General features: G+C 39.8%; 1 protein-coding gene across 2 annotated transcripts in view; it reads left to right on the plus strand.

Moving 5' to 3' along the window:
• PREX2 (phosphatidylinositol-3,4,5-trisphosphate dependent Rac exchange factor 2) overlaps window positions 1-24130 on the plus strand; it is a 302189-nt gene that overhangs the window by 186857 nt on the left and 91202 nt on the right. For both annotated transcript variants that reach the window (XM_019973769.2, XM_070802636.1), the window contains exons 27-32: window positions 3093-3187; window positions 4046-4128; window positions 5223-5313; window positions 5956-6084; window positions 15217-15258; window positions 20494-20711. In XM_019973769.2, coding sequence (XP_019829328.2) covers window positions 3093-3187; window positions 4046-4128; window positions 5223-5313; window positions 5956-6084; window positions 15217-15258; window positions 20494-20711 — 658 coding nt within the window. The remainder of the gene's footprint in view (window positions 1-3092; window positions 3188-4045; window positions 4129-5222; window positions 5314-5955; window positions 6085-15216; window positions 15259-20493; window positions 20712-24130) is intronic.

Raw genomic sequence — 24130 nt, forward strand, 5'->3', positions numbered from 1 at the left:
ATCATGCATGTGTTAACAGTTTGGGGGGACTATCTGTTTCTGGTGGCTCAGTGGTAAAGAATCTGCCTGCCAGTCAGGAGGCACTGGTTCAATACCCAGGTTGGCAAGATCCTCTGGAGGAGGAAATGGCAACTCATTCCAATATTCTTGCCTGGAGAACCCTGTGGACAAAGGAGCCTGGCGGGCTATAATCCATGGGGTCACACAGAGTCAGACCCCACTTAGTGACTGAGCAGCAGCAGCTGTTTCTGGTTATTGGACTATTGAGTGAATAGGGGCTCTTTTTGTCTTGTTTCTCCTCTTCCCTTGTGTTTCAAGCTAATTGGACAAATTTCACTCCCTCACTTCTGTGACCAGCTTTGTACATTTTTTCTTCCCTGCCATGCATTCTGTATAATTTTGGTAGGACTGTGGCAACAAAGTCCCAAGAACCAGGTGGTTTGAAGGACAGAACTTTGTATTTATTATCCTAGAGCACTGGAGCTGGAAGTCTAAATGCAGGTGTCAGCAATGTTGTTGCTTTCTGAGAGCTGGGAAGGAAGGCTCTGTACCAGGTCTCTCTTGTTGGCTTGCAGTTGGCTGTCTTCTCCTTCTGTCTCTTCACATCCTTTTCCTTCCAAGTGTGTCTCTGTGTCCACATTTCCTCTTCTTACAAGGACACTGGTCATATTGGACTAGTATTCATGCATGCCTGCTAAGTTGCTTCAGTCGTGTCCGACTCTTTGCGACCCTCTGGAGTGTAGCCTGCCAGCCTCCTCTGTCCATGGGATTCTCCAGGCAAGAATACTGGAGTGGGTTGTCATGCCCTCCTCCAGGGAATTGCCAACCCAGGGATCAAGCCTATGTCTCTTATGTGTCCTACATTTGCAGGCAGGTTCTTTATGACTAGCGCCACTGAGAAGCCCATATTGGACTAGGGTCCCCACTGATGACCTCATTTTAACTTGATTACCTCTGCAATGACCCTCCCTCCAAATAAGGTCATAGTCTGGTACACTGAGTGTTGGACTTCAGCATATGAATCTGAGGAGGGGGCTACAATTCACCCATAACACCTTACCTCCAGACTCCGTTGCCATCTTCTTACCCGACGTTCACACAATGGCTCCTGCAGTGAACTTCATTAATCGAAAGTGCTTTCTCTCCTTTGGGCCCTTGTGTCTTCTGGAACCCCAGGGAAGCCCTGGTAACCTGTCGTGTGTGCTGGGCGTGCAGCTTCCGAACCTTCCATTTTATTCACATCAACTGCAGATGATTACTCTCTCACTCACTCATTTATTATGCAGTGTTTTACAATGAAAAGTTATTTAGTAATTATTATTAAATCAAAGTTGTTTCATCAGAGATATTTAGCACAAACTCATAGGTTCCATTAAAACATATTTATATATGGTTTTGTCCCTTTGCTGTCCACCTGAAACCATAACCATAAAGAAGGGTGAGCACTGAAGAATTGATGCTTTTGAAATTCGGGTGCTCTTGAGAGTCCTTTGGACTGCAGGAAGATCAAACCAGTAAATCCTAAAGGAAATCAAGCCTGACTATTGCATGGAAGGACTGATGCCAAAGCTGAAGCTCCAGTACTTTGGCCACCTGAATTGAAGAGCCAACTCATTGGAAAAGAACCTGATGCTAGGAAAGATTGAAGGCAGGAGGAGAAGAGGGCAACAGCGGGTGAGATGTTTGGATGGCATCACCAACTCAATGGGCATGAGTTTGAGCAAGCTCTAGGAGATAGTGAAGGACAGCGAAGTGTGGTGTACTGCAGTCCATGGGTTTGCAGAGTCAGACATGACTTAGCGAGTGAACAACAATACCCCAATACAAAATAAAAAGTTGAAAAAGCTTATTTTTACCAGACACATGGGAAAAACAGGATGATTTCAGGTAATTCCTACCACAGTCGTCTGTAGCAAGTTCTAGTATTAACTGCTTTTTACATCTAAGAAAGCTGAGACTCACAGGAGTTACATAATTTACCCAGGAAATCAGGTGGCCTGGCTCGCAATTTATTAACCACTCTACAGTTCCAGTTTCTATATGAAAAGGAATTTAATGAGTATGTGAGTTAATTATTTCTAGAAATTTAATAATATAAAAAACAGATTAACCACTTTTACTGTTTCATTTACTTTTTAGCTTCTAAGGAGACCTGTATGCCCTTTAATAAGAACCTGTGGTTTCTCTCCAGTGGGAAATTACAGATCTAAAAATACTTTCTTACCTCAACTTCTAGTTATCAGATAATTAAAGTTACTCTCAAGTTCTCGCTAGAGTAAAAGAAAAGTTACAAATGTATATTTAAAGTTAAATAAGTCTTTTTTACCTATTCTGAAAGGCAAAAAGAATTTTGTCTGCTGCACTATTTCTGAAATCTGAAATCTGTCTTGTGTCCATATTCACACCTCCAGCTTTCTTTCCCTTGGCATTCATCATTATCCAGTACTTACTTGGTGAGACATCCTTGCTGGGCTCTGGAGTGGAGACAAGGCATCATCTTCCTTGAGGGGATGGGAAAGGGCTCAGAATGCAATTAATGAGTTATAATCAAAGTTTGTAGTAAGGATTCATAGGCAGAAATCATGAAACAGGATTTGTCTCTCTTAATAAATCAACTCCAGGTGTATACTATCAAATGGATCATGATAAATTTTAAGTTTGGTTTGACTCCTGTAAATTAACTATGCATTTTACTTTTTTATTCTTTTACAAAAGTATTTATTTATTTGGCTGCATTGGCTCTTACTTCCAGCATGTGGAATCTAATTCCCTGACCAGGGATCAAACCCAGGCCCCCCACATTAACAGTGCAGAGTCTTAGCCACTGGACCACACCAATAACTATGCATTTTAAAATTAATTCATGATTAGGTTATATAAGAAGAAAATTTGAAATATGATTGAATTTGAAATGTTTTCTTTTAAACTAAGCTAAAATGTGATTTGAGCAAACTTGCCTTTCTCATCAGTTTCTAGAAAGCATATTAACAAATATCACAGTGGCATACTATGTTTATCCAATAAGAAGTGACAGGGAAACTTTGCCAAACTTTGTCCTTTTGTGAAGATGACACGTGCCTCCTTATTTTCAGTGATTGCAACAGCAACAGGAATTCTATAGCCTCCTTCACCAGCATCTGCAGCAGCCAGTGCAGCTCCTATTTTCACAGTGATGAAATGGACTCAGGTACGTTTGGTGAAGCCACGTGGACTCTTTGATGCCAGCCCTCTGGGATTAATTTGTTTCCTCCATACACATTTTTTATCTTTGAACAGCCATTCCTGGTGGCCACACAATGGCCTTTGTTTTACATGCCTGAGAAAGTCAGTTTCCCAATCTCTTTATAAACAGTGAATTTTTTGAAAGATGGAAAGAACAAACTGATTTTTATGTTAATAAATGCTGTCTTATGATGTTTCTGTGGTACTACGAAGGGTTTAAACAAATGAATTTAAAAAATAATTGAATACCATAGTGCCTCAGACAGTACTTAGAATATAGGAAGAAGGTATAAAGGGTAGATAGCATTACTATACAGGAAACAAATTTTACCAGGACATTAGACATTGCTGATTGTGTGCAGAGGAGGGACAGGCTTTGAAGACAGCAGGTGCACCTGAGCTCAGGTGGGCGATAGGGAAGGGGGCAATGAGAAAAATACTGCTTGATATAAATGTCTTATACAGTTTTTATTTTGTGTGTATGAAGAACAAAAGACTTTTCATCCAGTTGGGAAATGTCTTAAATTTGAAATATGCTGCTTATCCCAGCTATTCAACCATTAGATAAATGCACCATTTGGAAGAATCATTGACACGGGTACCACAGGGCTCTTTCTGTGAGTCCCTCTGCTTTTACTGCAGCTTCAAAGGAGTGATAATCTAACATCCTAATGTCTATCAAAAAGCTTTGGAATTCTTTTTCTGAACATGAGAACTAACATATGGAATAAGAGCTAGTGTTTAATTATTTTTTCCTTTATTTACTTGAAAATGGTTTGGAATGTTAAACATAAGAGGAATGATTTTTTTTTTTAATATCTAGGTGATGAACTTCCCCTAAATGTTCGCATTTCTCGTGATAAACAGGACAAGATACACAGCTGCCTTGAGCATCTTTTCAGCCAGGTACTATTGAGACAATTGTAGGAATTTTTTCCACAGACTGAACTGTCAAAAATCCATTTTCCAGACGTAAAGGAGTTTCAAATTGGAATGGAAAGAACTCATCTGTCTTTCTACCTTGTGTACTTCAGTTTCCAGAGCTTGACATGGGATTCCTTCAGCCATCTGACCCAAAAGATCGTTATGAATGTCAAGTATTTCACAGTCCTTAAAAATTATAAGGGCTTCTCAGGTGGCGCTAGTGGTAAAGAACCCGCTTGCCACTGTAGGAGATGTAAGACCGGTTTGATCCCTGGGTCAGGAAGACCCCCTGGAGGAGGAAATGACAACCCACTCCGGTATTCTTGCCTGGAGAATCCCATGGACAGAGGAGCTAAAGCATTTTACAAGCAGGAGTTGTTCTATTTGTTATTTGTTTCTTTGTGGATATTCAGATATTCCCTCATGATTTCTTGTCCAATTTCATTTCCAATCTCAAGAAGCACAAGATTGTCTTGGTGCTCATGTTGGTGTTTTGCATTTTTTAAAAAATGTATAACCACAACCAAAATCCATAATGTAGAAACTTTGACCAAACTTTGTAAAGGATTATGAAAACTTTTAGGTGTTTTTTTTTTCAATCATTCTGGACCTCTTACTTCTTTTATAAAGTAAATTTGTATTTTGTGTGAATACGTGGTGGGTGTCCCAGGTGGCACAGTGGTAAAGTATCTGCCTGCCAATAAAGGAGAGGCAATCCCTGGGTCGGGAAGATCCCCTGGAGGAGGGCACAGCAACCCACTCCAGTATTCTTGCCTGGAGAATCCCACGGACAGAGGAGCCTGGTGGCTGCAGTCCATGGTGTGGCAGAGTTGGATGCGACTGAGCACATGTGTATTGCACATGGATGTATGGTAGGATAGTAAGAGATGCCATTTAAAATGTTATCAGGTGAGTTTATCCCAATATTTTATTCAAAGATAGATTTTGCAGGCAGCATAGGAGCCCCAAAATAATCATTGGTTTCAGAAAAAATGCTAGGAGATTTACTGTTGGAAATGTCTGTTATGTGTTATGAGAAGTTCTGTAACTCCCCCAAATCTCTGCTGTTGTGATAGGTGGATTCCATAACCAATCTCCTGAGAGGCCAAGCAGTCGTGAGGGCCTTTGAGCAAACTAAGTACCTGACACCAGGTCGAGGATTACAAGGTGAGGTTTACAATGTACCTGTTCGAGGCAGTTCGGAAACAAAAGTGGGGGATAATACAGTCATGAGGCAAAAGCTTAGCATGAGAAAAAAAAGGTTCTAGGTGCTAGTTCTGTCGTTCATTTAATACTACTTCTATCTGATAGTCATTGAATATATATAATAAACCAAGGTAGGACCTTTTTTAGAGTTCTTTGAAAATTTAAAATGTTTAAAGCCTATAGAGGGCAGACTGGATGTATTAATTCAAGAAATGTAAGTGTTGAGTTGCTTTTGCTGAAATCAGGCTCAATGCTTGGGTACAGCCCAGTGCTGATGGAAGGGAATTTGGGAATGGGGTTGGGATGGGGGAGGTGGCCAACAGAATGAGGTCTAGAGCTGCCATTGTCTGCCGTCTGGGTTAGGATGTTGAAATAGAGATTTTCATCTAAATTTCTTCCTTTGTTTAAACCTTTGTGAGAAGATAATAAGGATCTGACTTTGTTTTAGATTTAACAGATTTTCTCCCGTAATAAAGCTACATAAATTGCTACCATGATAATAGACTAAGACCACAGGAATGGAAGGAAGAGGCTTCTGTTGTTTATGGGCTTGTGAACCAGTAAATGGTTGAGACTTAAGAGAGCTTTTCTGTGTTTGTTTAGAGTTTCAGCAGGAAATGGAACCAAAGCTGAGTTGTCCGAAAAGGTTAAGACTTCACATCAAGCAAGATCCTTGGAATCTTCCCAGCAGCGTCCGGAATCTTGCTCAGAACATCAGAAGATTTGTTGAAGGTCAGGATAAAAAGCAAAAAAAAATCCCATGACATGAGCAACACTCATTTAAAAATCCATTAAACCCTCAAATTCAGACATGCCCTGATTACTCTTTGGAGTGTTTCATATTATGAGGAAAATAAAAGGACTGAAAAGGGTGAGAGAAAGCAGAGGAGGGAGAGAAGGAATAAGATGACAAAACCTGTGTTCCAAGGGTCTAGACAACGCAGACTGTATCTCAAAGAATAGTCGTCGGAAATAAAGCAAAGGCTCCGTCTTAAGAAGACGAGTAGAGAATGAGGGAGTTTCATATGTTTTATAATATGGAACTATATCAGAAAAATTTCTAAAGGATTCACAAAATGCTTGAAACTACATTTCATGGAAAGTCTAAAATATCAATTGTGAGTCTGTGATAATCAAAATAAGGTTGAATCATTAGTTTTTCAGTTTGTCTTTCAGAGGTGTTTGTCTAAGTTGCTTGTTATTTTTAATACTAGCATGAGATGGTCTACTCAGCATCCCATAACTGGTACCACCTCTAATTAGAGATATAAAAAATTTCCAGACAATGCCAGTGAGTTTGGTTGCATATTATAGGGTCAGAGTTGTTAAGGAAAATATTCTGAGAGTTTCCAAAGTGATGATGGTGAGAAAGATGAAATGAGGAATTTGTCTAATTTTTTTTAAAATCTCTAAACCTTTATTAGATCAGATAAAAAAGTAATTATAGAAAAGTCAAGTAACACAATAAATAAATATTTTGGTATCTTACCAAGAAGGCAACTTCTTTAAAAAGATCTGTGGAATTTTACCAAAATTGATCATAAATTAGCCCATAAACACATTTAAAAATTAGAAAAGCTGAATGCTGTGTCTCCATTTACTAATAATTAGTACCTAAAGTTTAAAAGTAACTCATAAATTTGAGAAACACTCTCCTAAATAACTACTGGGTCAAAAAGAACTATTGGCATGAAATCATATACTATTTTAGAAATTATTTTACTTGAGAATACACAGCAAAATATATTAGCTATGACCAAACAGCACACAGAGAAAAACTTAAAAATCTTAAATGCTTTCCAATTTGTCCAATTTGTCTTAGGGTATAAACTTTCTGCCATAACAGAAAGACTCAAAAATACAACAGCCAAAATTAGAGACTTTTCTTTTTCCTGTCGCTGTGTGGGGTACAGGGAGAGGCGTGTGTCACAAGATCATTCAGGAACCCAGGCTGGCTCCATCAACTTCCACGTGGCTTCCATCTCTGGACCGACATAGTCTGCTATGCCTGATGTTACACCTTAGCCAGCAGGAAAGGAAAAGAGAAAATCTAGGTTAATCGGCTTGTCCTTAATGAGGTAACCTTAAACACATCACCAGTCACCTCTCCTTAGTCCAAAGCCACACCCTGCTGCAAGAGAAGCAGAGAAATGTTGATTTTAGAAGGACAGCCATGTATGTGCTCAGGCAAAATCTAGGAGTTCTACTCCTAAAAGCAAGAACAGATTCTAAGGGACACTGGAATATCTTCCACATAGTCTTATCAGTTAAAAAAAATGAAAAGAACAATAAAAGAAAACCAAGAGTGGATTGTTCATAATTACTTCATTCAGCTGGATTCTTCTTAGTGCCAAAGATATTATCAATTAAAGAAATTAAAAAGATATGTCAATGAATTCCAAGGATGCTAGGGTCCCATTCCAATAAATCAAATCATAGGTTAACTAAACTGATTTATCTACTCTCTTTTCATGTTTAAGGATATTTAACTCATGTATTATTATTTATATTGTGTATACTGGTTTATCTAAATGGAATTTTGGGGTCAACTCAGCCTTACACAGAGGTCTTCTAACATTAGACAGAAGTTAACCTTTTGTTGGGCTTCCCTCATAGCTCAGTTGGTAAAGAATCTGTCTGCAATGCAGGAGACCTGGGTTCAATTCCTGAGTTGGGAAGATCCCCTAGAGAAGGAAATGGCGACCACTCTAGTACTCTTGCCTGGAGAATCCCATGGACAGAGGAGCCTGGCAGGCTGCTGTCCATGGGGTCACAAGAGCTGGACACGACTTAGCAACTAAACCACCACCAATAACCTGTTGTTAGTAAAATAACATTCAAATTTTTGGAATTTTTTCAAAACAACATTTTTGAGATATAGTTTATATACAATAAAATATGTACATTTTTAGTGTACATTTCAGTGAATTTTATAAACACATATACAGCCATATAATCACCACCACAGTAAGGATATAGAACACAGGGACCAAACCAAAAGGTCCCCTTGTGCCTCATCCAAGTCAATCACACTCCAGTTTCAGTTAAGGAAAATGTTCTGAGAGTTTCCAAAGTGACGATGGTGAGAAAGATGAAATGAGGAATTTGTCTAATTTTTGGAATCTCCAATTAGTGGTTTTCTGCCCAGTATTAGACCAGTGCTTGGCAATGTCTGGAGACATTTTCCCGTTGTCACAATCATGGGGCATCTGGTAGGTAGAGGCTAGGGATGCTGCTAAACATCTTACAAGGCACCAGATAGTCTCTCTCATCAAAGAATTATTTGGTCTAAAATATCCTTCGGACTAAGGTGGAGAAACCCGTATGTAAATTTATATTCCTCAGTCATTCGTATGTCATTTGAATGTGGTAAATAGTAATCAGCTGAAGTAACAGTACATCATAACCCACTTTTTAACCCACCACTGCCATTTTAAATATTTTTTTACTCTTTTGGCCACTTTGCACAGCATGTGGGATCTTATTTCCCTGAACAGGGATTGAACTCAGGCCCCTGTATTGGAAGCATGAAGCCCTAACCACTGGACCACCAGGGAAGTCCCTCACTACTATTTTTTTAGGATAAATTATTCTACATTTATCCTAAAATTAAGGGGGCTTCCCTAGTGGTAAAGAATCCACCTGTAATGCAGGAGATGTGGGTTCAATCCCTGGGTCGGGAACATCCCTGGAGAAGGACCTGGCAACCCACTCCAGTATTCTTGCCTGGAGAATCCTGTGGACAGAGGAGCCTGGCAGGCTATAGTCCATAGCGTCACAGAGAGTTGGACACGACTGAAGTGACTCAGCTTGCAGGCACACAGAGAGAGTTACACACTTTGTTGACACAAGAAAGTTCTTAAACCCTATAGGGTCTAAGCCTGTGATGTCATTCATTCGTGCCTCAGTTTCTTCGTTTACTAAATGATATGAATGGTGTAAATGTTCTGTGATTACCAAGTTTTCTGCCTAGAAATACACTCAAGTATAACATCTTAGATATTCTTTAGAGATCAATAGATAAGAAATTTTTACACATATGGAAAACTCCAAATAAATCACAGCTATTCCATCATATGATGAAATCTTTTATCCTTCACAGCTGGATTTCTTGGCTATAGTTTTATTTTATAGCTACATACACATTATAACATCACATTCAATCAGAAGTCTGAATTTAAACCCCCCCCCAAATAACGAATAGCCAAAATGACAAATATATTTTTAAAAGCTTCAAGGAATTTAAGCATATATATTACTGTTGTGTACTCAGTCATTCCGTTGTGTTCAGCTCTTTGTGACCCCTTGGACTGTAGCCCACCAGGCTCCTCTGTCTATGGGATTCTCTGGGCAAGAATACTGGAGTGGGTTGCCATTTTCCTCCTCCAGGGAATCTTTGCAACCCAGGGATCGAACTGGGTTCGATCACCTGCATTGGCAGGCAGATTCTTTACCACTGAGCCACCTGGGAAGTCCATACTTTGCTGAGTAAAAAGTAGACTTCCACTGACTAGATACCAGTATCACAACACTCCTAAAAGCTATCATTTGTGAATCTAAATGCAGTTGTTCTCATCAGTTTTGAGTTTTCCTGTATACATTATATTTGCTTTTAGAGTAAATGCAGCATCAATTACTTTTGGGGGGGTAAGAGCTGTGATTGTCACCATATTAAGGAGTCTTTAAAAACAGTTAATCAGTAGTTCAGCTCAGTGAACCATCAAGGGAGAGGGCAAGCTGCCATTTCCTGGTGGTCTGTGTAGTGTCCAGTCCTGTTCTATGGGGTGGAAGCAGCTGCACTGGGATCCTTGTAATCAGCTGCTTGTTCTGTGGATGGTCTCAGAACTAACCTCACCGGTTCACCATGGATTCATCCTGTTCAATTTAAAGACATTTTCATTCTATTTCCCAAACTGTCCTTCTGTAAAGAATGATTTAATGGAAGGTCAGGTCTGGGCTGGAAATTAACTTAGTGCTACCTTGCCAGAATGTTCTGGTGTGCATGTGTAGCTGATGTTCCTGTAGAGGAGGAAAAAACATCTTTTTCCATTTACCCTCCTAGGTTCTCTGCCTGGAGCCTTGTAAATTAGACTGACAAAAACCAAATGAACAGGAGAAAAGCATATAACTTCATTTAATATAAGTTTCACATGGACACTGGAGCCTTTATAAGGAAATGAAGACCAGAAGAAAAGATTAAATCTGCATCTTTTCATACTAGGTTTGAAGGCTTCCCTGGTGGCTCAGCTGGTACAGAATCTGCCTGCAATGCGGGAGACCTGGGTTCGATCCCTGGGTTGGGAAGATCCCCTGGAGAAGGGAAAGGCTACCCACTCCAGTATTCTGGCCTGGAGAATTCCATGGACTGTATAGTCCATGGGGTCGCAAAGAGTCGGACACAACTGAGCGACTCTCACTTTCAGAAAGTCCTAGAAAATTGTTACAGGACCAAAGGGTATGTGCTAAGTGTAGTAAAACTGGTGGCAAGGCCTGCTCTTTTGGCATCCCTCCTTCTTTGGAGATAAAGATATCTCTTTCCTCTAGGTATAGCTCTCCTGAGCGTCTTATGATCTGCTTCGGGGGGAAATGTGGGGGTCAGGGAGTCCTTCCTCTCCCCACTGTTTCTCAGAGTCCTTCAACTTAAAATATGAATAACTCAGTATTCCAAAGTGCCATATTTGAGGGTAGCATGTTCTGAACACCATCATGCCTTCATCTCTGATTTAAGAATATCCTAGCAAATATATACCAAATATGATACCAGAATGTAAGTCTATGGTCTTTATGTAGGAAGGACTGTTCCAGTGCCATTAATATGCATACCATTCACTCATAGCCTGTAAACTGAGGGCAGAGGAGAGCAGAGGAAATAACAGAATAGATGGGGACAGAGTCATAGGATGGTGTCACTAAGATTATGTCTGTCTCCTATCCCTCAGCTAAGTTATGGAATCATAGTATCAGCTAACTGAAGGTAATTTGTGTGGTTAGCCCACTGTGGTATTTTTTTAGAATAAAAAAATATATGTATCTTTGGTCTTCATCCTCTTTCCTGGCACAGAGAGAGATAAAAGCTTCGGAATTTCCCGTGCTGAGAGGGCAAAGCTGTCTTTTGTTCTGTTAATGAGGTGACTTTGGAAAGGGTTGGAGAGTTTCTGGGTTGGTGAACTTCGGCTTTTCAGGTGGCTCAGTGGTAAAGAATCCTCCTGCCACTGCAGGAGACGAGACATAGGAGACTTGGGTTTGATTCCTGGATACAAAATAGCCCCTAGAGAAGGAAATGGCAACCCAGTCCAGGTTTCTTGCCTGGGAAGTTCCGTGGACAGGGTTGCCTGGCGGGCTACAGTTCATGGGGTCACAAAGAGTCAGTCATGACTGAGAGACTTGTGTGAACTTGTGTTGGTGTCTGGAACTCTGCTCTTACCCATCTATGCCTTGCCTGTGCATCTCTTACGTCTGGCTGTTCCTGAATTATGTCCTTTTATAATAGACTGCTAATCTAGTCAGAAAATGTTTCTCTGACTTCTGTGAGGTGTTTTAGCTAATTAATTGAACCCAAGGAGGGGATCACTGGAACCTCTAGTCTGTATCTATTTGATCAGAAGCACAGACAACAGCCTGGACTTGTAAATGGTGTCTGAAGTGGGGGTGGGGTGCAGTCCCGTGAGGGGTGAGACCTTATACCGTGATATCTGTCACTATATCCAGGTAGATGGTGTCAGAATTAAATTGAATTGTAGGGCACCCAGCTGGGGTTGGAGAATTGCTTGGTGGTGTGGGGAAGAATACCCGTCCAAATTGCGTCCACTGTCACCTTAAATTCAAATGTCTGTTAGTGACATATCGGAGAAGGCAATGGCACCCCACTCCAGTACTCTTGCCTGGAAAATCCCATGGACGGAGGAGCCTGATAGGCTGCAGTCCATGGGGTTGCCAAGAGTTGGACACGACTGAGCGACTTCACTTTCATGCATTGGAGAAGGAAATGGCAACCCACTCCAGTGTTCTTGCCTGGAGAATCTCAGGGACGGGGGAGCCTGGTGGGCTGCTGTCTCTGGGGTCACACAGCGTCGGACACGACTGAAGTGACTTAGCATAGCATAGTGACATATCATACCTTTGCTGCCTACCTACCAAAAGTATACTCTTTGAAAGCTCTCATTTTTCCAGCAGTACTTTTTTCATTTTTTTTCTCTGCCTTTGTCCTAATATCCTAAAGAGCTGCTGCTTTTTTCTTTTTAACTCAAAATTCTCTTCAGTTTTTCCATTTTTTTTTCATTTTTCAGTTAATGAGACATTTTCTGGCTAATTCCCCTTTTAATTCATCTGATTTAATTCATCTTTTCTGGTCCATATAAGTCCTTACCAGATTCATTCTCCTAAAATATCATGTTCAGTCCCCTGCCTCAGAGCCTTAGAGTGATTTTATCTTAGATCAATCTAAACTCATCAATCTGATTTGGAAGCCATTTTTCACTGGGGTTTTCCAATTGGATCCCAATTGCAATCTCTGAAAGTTGTAATAAAATCTTTTCTTTGCTAGATTGTTGAATGTTTGGCTTTTTTTTTTCCTACTCTATTGCCTTGCTAGCACTTTTCCCACTCTTAGGATATGTACTTCTCCCCTGACAATTAACTTTGAATGTTTAAAATTTTGAGACTCTCAAAAAAATTCTATACCAACTTTAGCCAGATTCAAGTCACAATAATAAAAGTGCTTCATCAGTACAGAGCACTTTAAATAATTTTCCAAGCCTTTTGATATATATTCCCATGTGTTTCACTTCCCTTGTGGCTCAGATGGTAAAGAATCCGCCTGCAGTGCGGGAGACCTGGGTCCCATCACATCCCTGGGTTGGAAGGATCCCCTGGAGGAGGGCATGGCAACCCATTCCAGTATTCTTGCCTGGAGAATCCCCATGGATAGAGGAGCCTGGTGGGCTACAGTCCCTGGGGTCTCAAAGAGTTGGACACGACTGAGCGACTAAGCACAGCACCATGTGTTTTTTTATGCACAGTACTATAAACTAGTCAAGATAGATGTTATCTTAGGAATGAGCAAGATGAGACCCAAAGTAGATTAACACTTTACTAAAAATGGTAAAGTTCGTGTATAATAGATGGGACTCCTGACTCAGTCCAGTGTACTTTTCTGCCTCTGAAATCCATTTGTCCTTGTGTCTCTCTTGTAAAATTTAATGTCCTCTGGTATTTCCTGCATTTCTTATCTGTTAATTTTGTTGCTCTGATTATTCTGTGAATTTATTTAGAATAGGATGCCACCTTTTTTATTTTCCATATATAATAACCTTTTTTATTTTCCATAATCTTGGGCACATAAAGGAACTCCTTATGTTTAATATTTTCCTACTGCAAGCAAACTATCTACCAATTGGAAGCAAATGAGTTCACAGCTGATTGGGTACACAGCAATGAGTGTGACGTTAACACACATCATTTATCGGATATCTGTGGTTGGTCCTGTGTGGGGATGGGATGAGAAGAAGAATATTTGGAAATATTTAGTATTTTTCAGCCCTTTAGGGCAGTATTTTGACCTAAAGATAGGCGAGGAACAATATATACATGTGTTTCTAATATGTAATACACAGTATGTAATGTGCTTAGTTGTTCAGTCATGTCCGACTTTTTGCAACCCTGTGGACTGCAGCCCACCAGGCTCTTCTGTCCATGGAATTTTTCAGAATACTGGAGTGGGTTGCCATTTCCTCCTGCAGGGGATCTTCCTAACCCAAGGATTGAACCCATGTCTCCTGTGTCATCTGCATTAGCAGGCAGATTCTTTACTACTGAGCCATAGTTTATAATATAATATTTATTAATGCATATTTATATCAGTGATCAGTCGCTCAGTCGTGTCCAACTCCTTACAAGCCCATGGACTGCAGCACACCAGGCTTCCCTGTCCATCACCAACTCCCAGAGCTTGCTCAAATTCATGTGCGTCAAGTCGGTGATGCCATCCAACCATCTCATCCTCTCTCCTCCCCTCCTCCTGCTGCCTTCAATCTTTCCCAGCATCAGGGTCTTTTCCAATGAGTCAGTTCTTCACATCAGGTGGCCAAAATACTGGAGCTTCAGCTTCAGCAACAGTCCTTCCAATGAGTATTCAGGACTGATTTCCTTTAGGATGGACAGGTTGGATCTCCTTGCAGGCCAAGGGACTCTCAAGAGTCTTCTCCAATACCTCAGTTCAAAAGCATCAATTCTTCAGTGCTCAGCTGTACTATATTATATATATTCTTTATATACTGTATGGAAAGTGGAAGTGTTGGTCACTCAGTCACGTCCGACTCTTTGTGACCCCATGGACTGTAGCATTCTAGGCTCTTCTGTCCATGGAATTCTCCGTACAAGAATATTAGAGTGGATTGTCATTCCCTTCTCCAGAGGATCTTCCCAACCCAGGGATTGAACCTGGGGCCTCCTGCATTGCAAGCAGATTCTTTACCATTGAGTCACCAGAGAAGCTCGAAATATTGTATATATAATCTTTAAAAGTTTAAAAATTTTAAAAAATGCTATTTGACATTTACTGGTCAAGACCATAATAGCTGTAGGCATTTACAGAACATCATGCAAGCTAATGATGACCTACAAAGATAGCAAGATTTGAATGATGTTTCAAGGCTCATATAATTCAGATATGGAAACGATTTTAGGGTCTTGAGCAATAGGTAGAATATATGAAGGTAGATAGGCAAAAATAGCTTGTCAAATGAATGGGATTTTTATTATATTTATATAATGAGTTTGTGCTTATTTTTTACTATACAACTAAAATATGATGTTAGTTGCAGAAAAAGACTGAACAACTGACTGGTATATTTTCTTTCTCTGCAGAGGTAAAGTGTAGGATACTCCTGGCTCTTCTTGAATATTCAGGTAAGAGTTTGCATTATTTTTACTGTTTGAAATTATTACAGTCCACTACCTTAGGTGTCTTATGATATGAAGGGAGTGGCTTCACCTGTTTACAAAATAGATGGAAATATGATCCCTACCTTCTCTAAAGCCTTGCAGAGATTAAAAAAATACTTCTATAGTATTTTATGATAAAGACATAAAACATGCTCATTTCCAATTACAACTAAATGGCTGAAATGGCTGAAAGCGTATATAAATGTATATTTATACAAAATATGATTTAACAGGAGAAAGGAGCCAGGTTTTGGTAAAGTTCCTTGTACAAATAAGTTTTATTGTGAACCTGTGTCTAATTTTTGTTTATAGTAAGTATGTAGATGGTTCTGATTCAAGGAGAAACAGATTGTACTTTTGATGGGAGGAATCACAATCAGAAATTGGTTTGGAAGGGCATGGACACAGAGAGGGGAAGACTTTGTGACTGCTTTACAATCTACCACACTTGAAGAATTTAAATTATAATGAATGGAGGAGCCAACTTAAACAAGAGAGCCTTTTTTTTTTTTTTTCCTTCTGATGATTGGTTTTTGCCTTGCTTTTTGACTGAGTAATAATAATAACAAAAGTATGTCATATTTTTTGAACTTTAATAATAACAGCAGAGTTGATGTACCTCATTTTTATGGATTTCACTGTGTTCTCACAGCTACTCTGTCAGAACATTATAGTTGTTTCCACAGTTTTAAAGGTGAAGAAATCTGCATTCAAGCAGATGAATCATAACTAGTACATGTAGTCAGTCACCACATATTTTGGGGCATCCAGAAGATTAGGCATAAAGATGCCTTATTGGGTGAATTAATAAATAGTAGGTGGCAGTTTTGAAATTGAGACTTAGATCTGCCAGTTCCAGAAGTGGTTTTGTAATGTGTTGCTTTATTTATTAATATTCAGATGGGTGTTCTTACTTTGATTTAAATTTTGTCTTTTCCTATCATAATTCTCTTTTTTTTTGTTTACTTAATTTCCTGACTCTTTTTTCCTTATTACATTTGAATGTTACCAAACAGACAAATTACTCCATGTTGTTGGCCACAGAATTATGCTTTTCACTTTAAAAGGGCAGACTGTATCTGCTAAACATTATTCTTAATTGCCTTTTATTTCTGTCTTCTTCTTTCTCTAATCTCTTCTTTTTATTTTGCTTTCTTTTCCCTACAACTTCAGAGGGATTACTTGTGTGTCTAGAAACCTTCTCATTCTTTTTAGATCAGCAAGCTTAAGATGAAACTTGAGCTTTTTAAATAGCCTAGACTAAATGAAGTGTTAATGTTTTTAAACATGTTTGTAGAAGATGAATTTAAGTAGGTTCTCAAATACTGAAATGAAACAAATGGATAGGTAATAATCCGTTTGTTTTGAGTGTGTTCTCACTATATGGGAATTCTTAGTTGGCAAAAAATAATAAGCTGTCCCACACACGCGCAAACAAGACAGAATTCTTTGCTTTTCTTCTTTTACTAGAAGCTGGGAGCAGCTCTTGTGATTCCTGCTGTAGTTCTTACTGATGAAAATGATGAATGAGAATAGCTTTGGTAAAGGATGGACACTTGAATTTTGAACAGCTGCATAATTAAAAGGAGAAGACCTATATGCTTTTCAGTTCTCTTACTGGGTTTCTTTCTTTATCATGGCATTCCTTCTCTAGGCAGTAATAAACTGAGCACCCGTGTGCCAGGTACCACATTAGATGTTAGGAGAGAAAAAGAATCTTGATAATATCACGTCCGATTTCACCTTGCTACGTGCTTTAAATGTTTTTATTGCATTTATCTTTTTTTTTGAAATCTATTACTTTAAGAACATAGAGCCTCCACTCAGCTCCATTTTCTTTTTTAATTTATTTTAATTTCTATTGGAGTATGGTTGCTTTCTCTGATGCTGGGAAAGATGGAGGGCAGAAGGAAAAGAGGGCGTCAGAGGATGAGATGGCTGGAAGGCATCCCCGATGCAATGGACATGAACTTGGGCAAACTCCAGGAGATGGTGATGGACAGGGAGGACTGGAGTGCTGCAGTCCATGGGGTCACAAGGAGTCAGACACAACTGGGCAACTGAACAGCAGCAACAGTGTGTGCTTTACAGTGTGTGTTAGTTTCTGCTGTGCAGCAAAGTGACTCACTTACACGTATACATATATTCCTTCCTTTTTAGATTTCCTTCCTATTTAGGCCATCACAGAGCACTGAGTAGAGTTCCCTGTGCTCTACAGTAGGTTCTCATTAGTTATCTATTTTATGCATAGTAGTGTATATATGTCAAGCCCAATCTCCAGCCCCTTCCTGCCTTGGTGTTCATATGTTTGCTCTCTACACCTGAAAAATGGTACAGATGAACCTATTTTCAAAGCAGAAATACATAGAGAACAAACATATTCCATTTATCTTTATCACAGATCCAAGAAGTAGGAGTAGCTCCTATTTTAAAAATAGGAATCTAATACCTAGAATCATACACTTTAAAAATGGTGGAGTGGGTAGTTGAAGGCAGATTATCTGCCTTTGAAGTCCCTGGGCATAAATCACACGATATGCCAACTCCCCCTGGCACTGATGCTGATTGTCCCTTGGGAAAAAAGCATGTAAGCAAACTCTCACAGTGCTAGGTCATTACTCTCCAGCAGGGGGAGACACTTCCAGGCCTGAGGTGGGGCAGAGAAAAGTATACCAGCTTCCTGAAGGAGAGGGGACATTTCACAAGGGGAGGTAATATTTCAGTATTTCAGTAAGTTGACTCTTGAAGAACGATTTCACGTTTGCTGAGTGGAGAGGGAAGAGGGGTGTCCCACAGCCAGAGGGCCCATGAACCAAGAATAACCCTTTTAAGTCAGACTGCTGCTGCTGCTAAGTTGCTTCAGTCATGTCCGACTCTGTGCAACCCCATAGACGGCAGCCCACCAGGCTCCCCCGTCCCTGAGATTCTCCAGGCAAGAACACTGGAGTGGGTTGCCATTTCCTTCTCCAATGCATAAAAGTGAAAAGTGAAAGTGAAGCTGCTCAGTCATTTTTGACTCCTAGCAACCTCATGGACTGCAGCCTACCAGGCTCCTCCATCCATGGGATTTTCCAGGCAAGAGTACAGGAGTGGGGTGCCATTGCCTTCTCTGTTGCTGCTGCTGCTGCTGCTGCATCACTTCAGTTGTGTCTGACTCTCTGCGACCCCATAGACGACAGCCCACCAGGCTCCCCTGTCCCTGGGATTCTCAAGGCAAGAACAATGGAGTGGGTTCCCATTTCCTTCTCCAATGCATGAAAGTGAAAAGTGAAAGTGAAGTCGCTCAATCGTGTCTGACTCTTAGTGACCCCATGGACTGTAGCCCACCAGGCTCCTCCATCCATGGGATTTTTCAGGCAAGAGTACTGGAGTGGGGTGCCATTGCCTTCTCCAGCCTTCTCTGTTAAGTCAGACTAAATTGTCATTTCAAGAAGCCAGAGAATGAATGCATACATTTTCAATTCACTTAATTCAGTTGTTAGTCACTCTGCTGATTCATTATTTTCATTCAGTAAGTATTTGTTGAATATCTACACACTGTTAGAAATTATGTACAACAGAACAGGTGTTTTGCTTTTTTCTTAGTTGAAACTGGGCAAAACTGTTTCCCAGTTTTCCCATTTTATAATGACATGTAAAACACTCTTTTCCATCTATTAGAATGGGGCACATGATATTTAATACTTAAGGGAAATGTCTAACATATGTTGTTGTCAACAGATTGAACCATATGGAATTGCCATATTCAATTATGTTGACCTACCAAAGCAGCAAGTTCATAGAGTTCAACCTAATCAATAAATATTTTTATTATATAATTAACTATTTTTCATATTTAATCTTGTTTCTAATAAAATTTTCAAGACTAGTTTTTACTAACAGTGAAACTGAGTAACAAGCAGCAATTATGTGCACCTGTGCTTTCAGTTCAGTTCAGTTCAGTCGCTCAGTCGTGTCGGACTCTTTGCGACCCCATGAATCGCAACACCAGGCCTCCCTGTCCATCACCAGCTCCCGGAGTTCACTCAAACTCATGTCCATCGAGTCGGTGATGCCATCCAGCCATCTCACCCTCTGTCGCCCCCTTCTCCTCCTGCCCCCAATCCCTCCCCTATGCGTTGGTAGTTATTAAAAGCAGGTGTTTCATGTCTTTGGTTAAACACTTAAAAAAATATGCTTTTTCATCAATAAAGCAAGAAGAACTCACTGCTGAATAAAGGCAGCATGTTTATGTTACACAGTAATTATTGAGAGTGCTTCTTCATTTCAGAAGTTTGCAAGCCCTCAACATGTTCAGAGTACATTTGGGAATATGTTGATTTTTCACCTGTGTTGTTTTTCTAGTACAAGTACTTTTTCAGTGTACAGAGGGTGTGGCTTGGTGTTTATGTTGCTATGTAGTTTGCATACACCCTTTGTCTCAGAGGAGTGAACCCTTTGGGATTGAGTTCTCGGGGCACGGCTGCTTTCCATTTGAGAAACCTGAGGTCCGGAACTGGCAGTTCACAGGGTCAACATACCTTCAAAGGAGGTCAGGCGAAAATCCAGTTAATTGCAGAATAAGTATGCTAGTAAAAGTCGATTTATATTAAAACTGTAAATATCTAATTATGTCCAAAAATATAGGGATTTCTGAACTGGACCTATTGATAGCTTGTGAAATTGAATAGGTGACTTCAGGAGATTCAGATTTGTTTATTGTTTCAAGTAGTCAGACATCAGTACTCTTTCCCCATGTATATTTTATATTAGTATTTGAATAGGCCTAGTAGATAATTTTTTTAATTTAGTATTAATAATATTTTTCCAGCACAAACTGAAAAATTGGGCTTTGAATTTCCTTTAGGGAAAGTGTCACACAACAATGCATATTATGTTCTATTAATAAAAAAAAAAAAAGTGAATAAACCTTATTTTATTTCCTTGGAGTTTATAAAGCAATTTAGTGGATTGGAAAATCAAGTCACAATATCAAGTAAGAAAAATATCTTAATGTTTCTAACATTTTTTGGTGTTCCATGTTTTGTAAAAAGGATACTTACTGAAAAGTATGTGCTCATGAATAGAGCTTGAATTCACATTTTCCCATGGTGTGAGTTTAGAGAGAGTGAAATAACAGTGAATGCAGATGCTTAATGAACTGGTTTTATTCAACTATGACATTTTGCAAAACCATCTTTATGTTCTCCTGCATCACAGATAGCGAGACTCAGCTCCGAAGAGACATGGTTTTCTGCCAGAGCCTGGTGGCCACCGTCTGTGCCTTCTCCGAGCAGCTCATGGCGGCCTTAAACCAGATGTTTGACAACAGCAAAGAAAACGAGATGGAAACATGGGAGGCCAGCAGAAGGTGGCTGGACCAAATAGCAAATGCAGGAGTTCTTTTTCACTTTCAGTCCCTTCTATCACCAAACTTGGTAAGGAATCACAGTGCCTCCCCTGGCTGGGCCAAATGTAACATACATTGGGACCTAGTCCCAGTAAAAAGTGGTTGTTCATTACTATCCTTCCCTAAAGAATCTGCCTGCGATGCAGGAGACCCTAGTTCCATTCCTGGGTCAGGAAAACCCTCCGAAGTAAGGAATGGCAACCCATTCCAGTAATTTTGCCTAGAGAATTCCATGGACAGAGGAGCCTAGTGGGCTACAGTCCATGGGGTCACAAAGAGTCAGACATGACTGAGTGACTAGCAATTCATTATTATATCTGCAGCCATCCAGCTCTTTTAAAAAGGTATATTTTTCCATGGGCAAATATACTTTTAATAAGTAGGTCGAAGGTATTTCTTCTTTCCTAATTTTTATTTATTCTCAGTGGCTGCTAAAAGCTGAGAAAGCCTCCATCTGTTACTAATTCCTGTATCCCTAAGCACCGGCTGAGAAAGGTCAGCAGAGGAAAGAGGGTTTGTCTGTATTGGTTGCTTCTTTCCAGTACAGAAGAGAGAGTCTGCCATGATACCCCGAGCTCCCCCTGAGGTCAATGTTCTGGAAGATGCTCTTAGAAGAGCTCTAATGACTTGCATGCCATACTGTCTGACAATCTGGTTAAAATTTGCATGTGTCAAATGGTTTTATTTCCTTCCTTTGTGTGCGTGTTTGTCCTGTTAAATCTAAGAACATTGCCTTAATTACTGTAAAATATTGTGTGTTTATGCATCACTGGTCCACAGCAGAGATGAAGAAAGCATCTCAAAAATATTTGAGGAGACTGCGGTGAACTTAGAGCTTTTTCACACATACTTCCTGTGGCTCTGATAGTTGTCATGATGTGTCAAGGCAAATATGTTCATGTTATTTAAACCAAAGGCGCATGTTATATATAATTGTGATTTAAACATGAGGTTCTATTTGTCTTTTAAAGTACACATAGTAAATATAGCTTCCAAGTAACATGGTTGAGTTTTTAAATGAATAGATATGAGTTTGCACATCAAAATAATGTTTTTCTTCAGTGGTATTGAGGATAGGGTAATAGCTATACTAGGTCATAAAAAGTTCTGGAATGATAAGATAAGGACATTCATTGAATAAAATTCAATGAAACAGAGTTACATTCTTTTATAAAGACTTTATACACTCCATATGTGTGATTAACTTCTTATTAGGTTGCTAATATAACCAAATAGAAAAGATTTAATTAAAGAAAAATTTTAAAATGTTATTGTTCAGTTGCTCAGTTGTGTCCAACTCTTTGAGACCCCATGGACTGCAGCATGAAAGGCTTTCCTGACTTTCACCAACTCCTGGAGCTTCCTCAAACTCATGTTCATTGAGTCGGTGATGCCATCCAACCATCTCATCCTCTTTCATCCCCTTCTCCTCCTGTCTTCAATCTTCCCCAGCATCAGGGTCTTTTCTAATGAGTCAGCTCTTCACATCAGGTGGCCAAAGTATTGGAGCTTCAACTTCAGTATCAGTCCTTCCAATGAATATTCAGGACTGATTTCCTTTAGGATGGACTGGTTGGATCTCCTTGCAGTCCAATGGACTCTCAAGAGTCTTCTCCAACACCACAGTTCAAAAACATCAATTCTTCAGTGCTCAGCTTTCTTTGTAGTCCAACTCTCACATCCATACATGACTACTGGAAAAACCATAGCTTTGACTAGACGGAGCTTTGTTGGCAAAGGAATGTCTCTGCATTTTAATATGCTGTCTCGATTGTCATAGCTTTTCTTCCAAGCGTGTCTTCTAATTTCATGGCTGCAGTCACCATTTGCAGTGATTCTGGAGCACAAGGAAATATAAAGTCTGTCTCTGTTTCCACTGTTTCCCTATCTATTTGCCATGAAGTGATGGGACCAGAAGCCATGATCTTAGTTTTCTGAATGTTGAGCTTTGAGCCAACTTTTTCACTCTCCTCTTTCACTTTCATCAAGAGGCTCTTCAGGTCCTCTTCACTTTCTGCAATAAGCATGGTGTCTTCTGCATATCTGAGGTTATTGATATTTCTCCCTGCAATCTTGATTCCAGCTTGTGCTTCATCCATCCTGGCATTTCGCATGATGTACTCTGCATATAAATTAAATAATCAGGGTGACAATATACAGCCTTGATGTACTTCTTTCTCAATTTTAAACCAGTCCATTGTTCCATGTCCATTTCTAACTGTTGCTTCTTGACCTGCATACAGTTTCTCAGGAGGCAGGTAAGGTGGTCTGGTATTCCCGTTTCTTTCAGTTTTCCAGTTTGTTGTGATCCACACAAAGGCTTTCACGTAGTCAATGAAGTGGAAGTAGATGTTTTTCTGGAATTCTCTTGCTTTTTCTATGATCCAGTGGATGTTGGCAATCTGATTCCTCTGCCTTTTCTAAATCCAGCTTGAACATCTGGAAGTTCTTGGTTCATATACTATTGAAGCCTGGCTTGGAGAATTTTGAGCATTACTTTGCTAGCATGTGAGATGAGTGCAATTGTGTGATAGTTTGAGCATTCTTTGGCATTGTCTTTCTTTGGGATTGGAATGAAACCTGACCTTTTCCAGTCCTGTGGCCGCTGCTGAGTTTTCCAAATTTGCTGACATATTGACTGTGACACTTTAACAACATCATCTTTTAGGACTTCAGATAGCTCAGCTAGAATTCCATCACCTCCACTAGCTTTGTTTGTAGTGATGCTTCTGAAGGTCCACTTGACTTTGCACCCCAGGATGTCTGGCTCTAGTTGAGTGATCAGACCATCATGGTTATTTGGGTGATTAATATCTTTTTCTATGGTTCTTCTGTGTATTCTTGCCACCTCTTCTTGATATCTTCTGCTTCTATTAGGCCCATACCCTTTTTGTCTTTTATTGTGCCCATCTTTGCATGAAAAGTTCCCTCTTGAAAAGATCTCTAGTCTTTCCCATTCTATTGTTTTCTTCAATTCTTTGCACTGATTACTTTGGAAGACTTTCCTATTTCTCCTTGATATTATTTGGAACTCTGCTTTCAGATGGGTATCTTTCTTTTTCTCCTTTGCCTTTTGCTTCTCTTCTTTTTCTCAGTTATTTGTAAGTCCTCCTCAGACAATCATTTTGCCTTGTTGCATTTCTTTTTCTTGGGGATGGTCTTGATCACTGCCTCCTATACGATGTCATGAACCTCTGTCCATAGTGCTTCAGACACTAACTTGAAGCTATTCGTCACCTCCAATGTAAAATCATAACCAATTTGATTTAGGTCATACCTGAGTGGCCTAGTTGTTTTCCCTACTTTCTTCAATTTAAGTCTGAATTTGGCAGTAAGGAGTTCATGATCTGAGCCACAGTTAGCTCCTATAGTTTGCTGACATATAGAGCAATGGCACCCCACTCCAGTACTCTTGCCTGGAAAATCCCATGTATAGAGGAGCCTGGT

The sequence above is a fragment of the Bos indicus genome, chromosome 14 (genome assembly GCF_029378745.1).
Source record: "Bos indicus isolate NIAB-ARS_2022 breed Sahiwal x Tharparkar chromosome 14, NIAB-ARS_B.indTharparkar_mat_pri_1.0, whole genome shotgun sequence".
Classification (NCBI taxonomy): Eukaryota; Metazoa; Chordata; class Mammalia; order Artiodactyla; family Bovidae; genus Bos; species Bos indicus.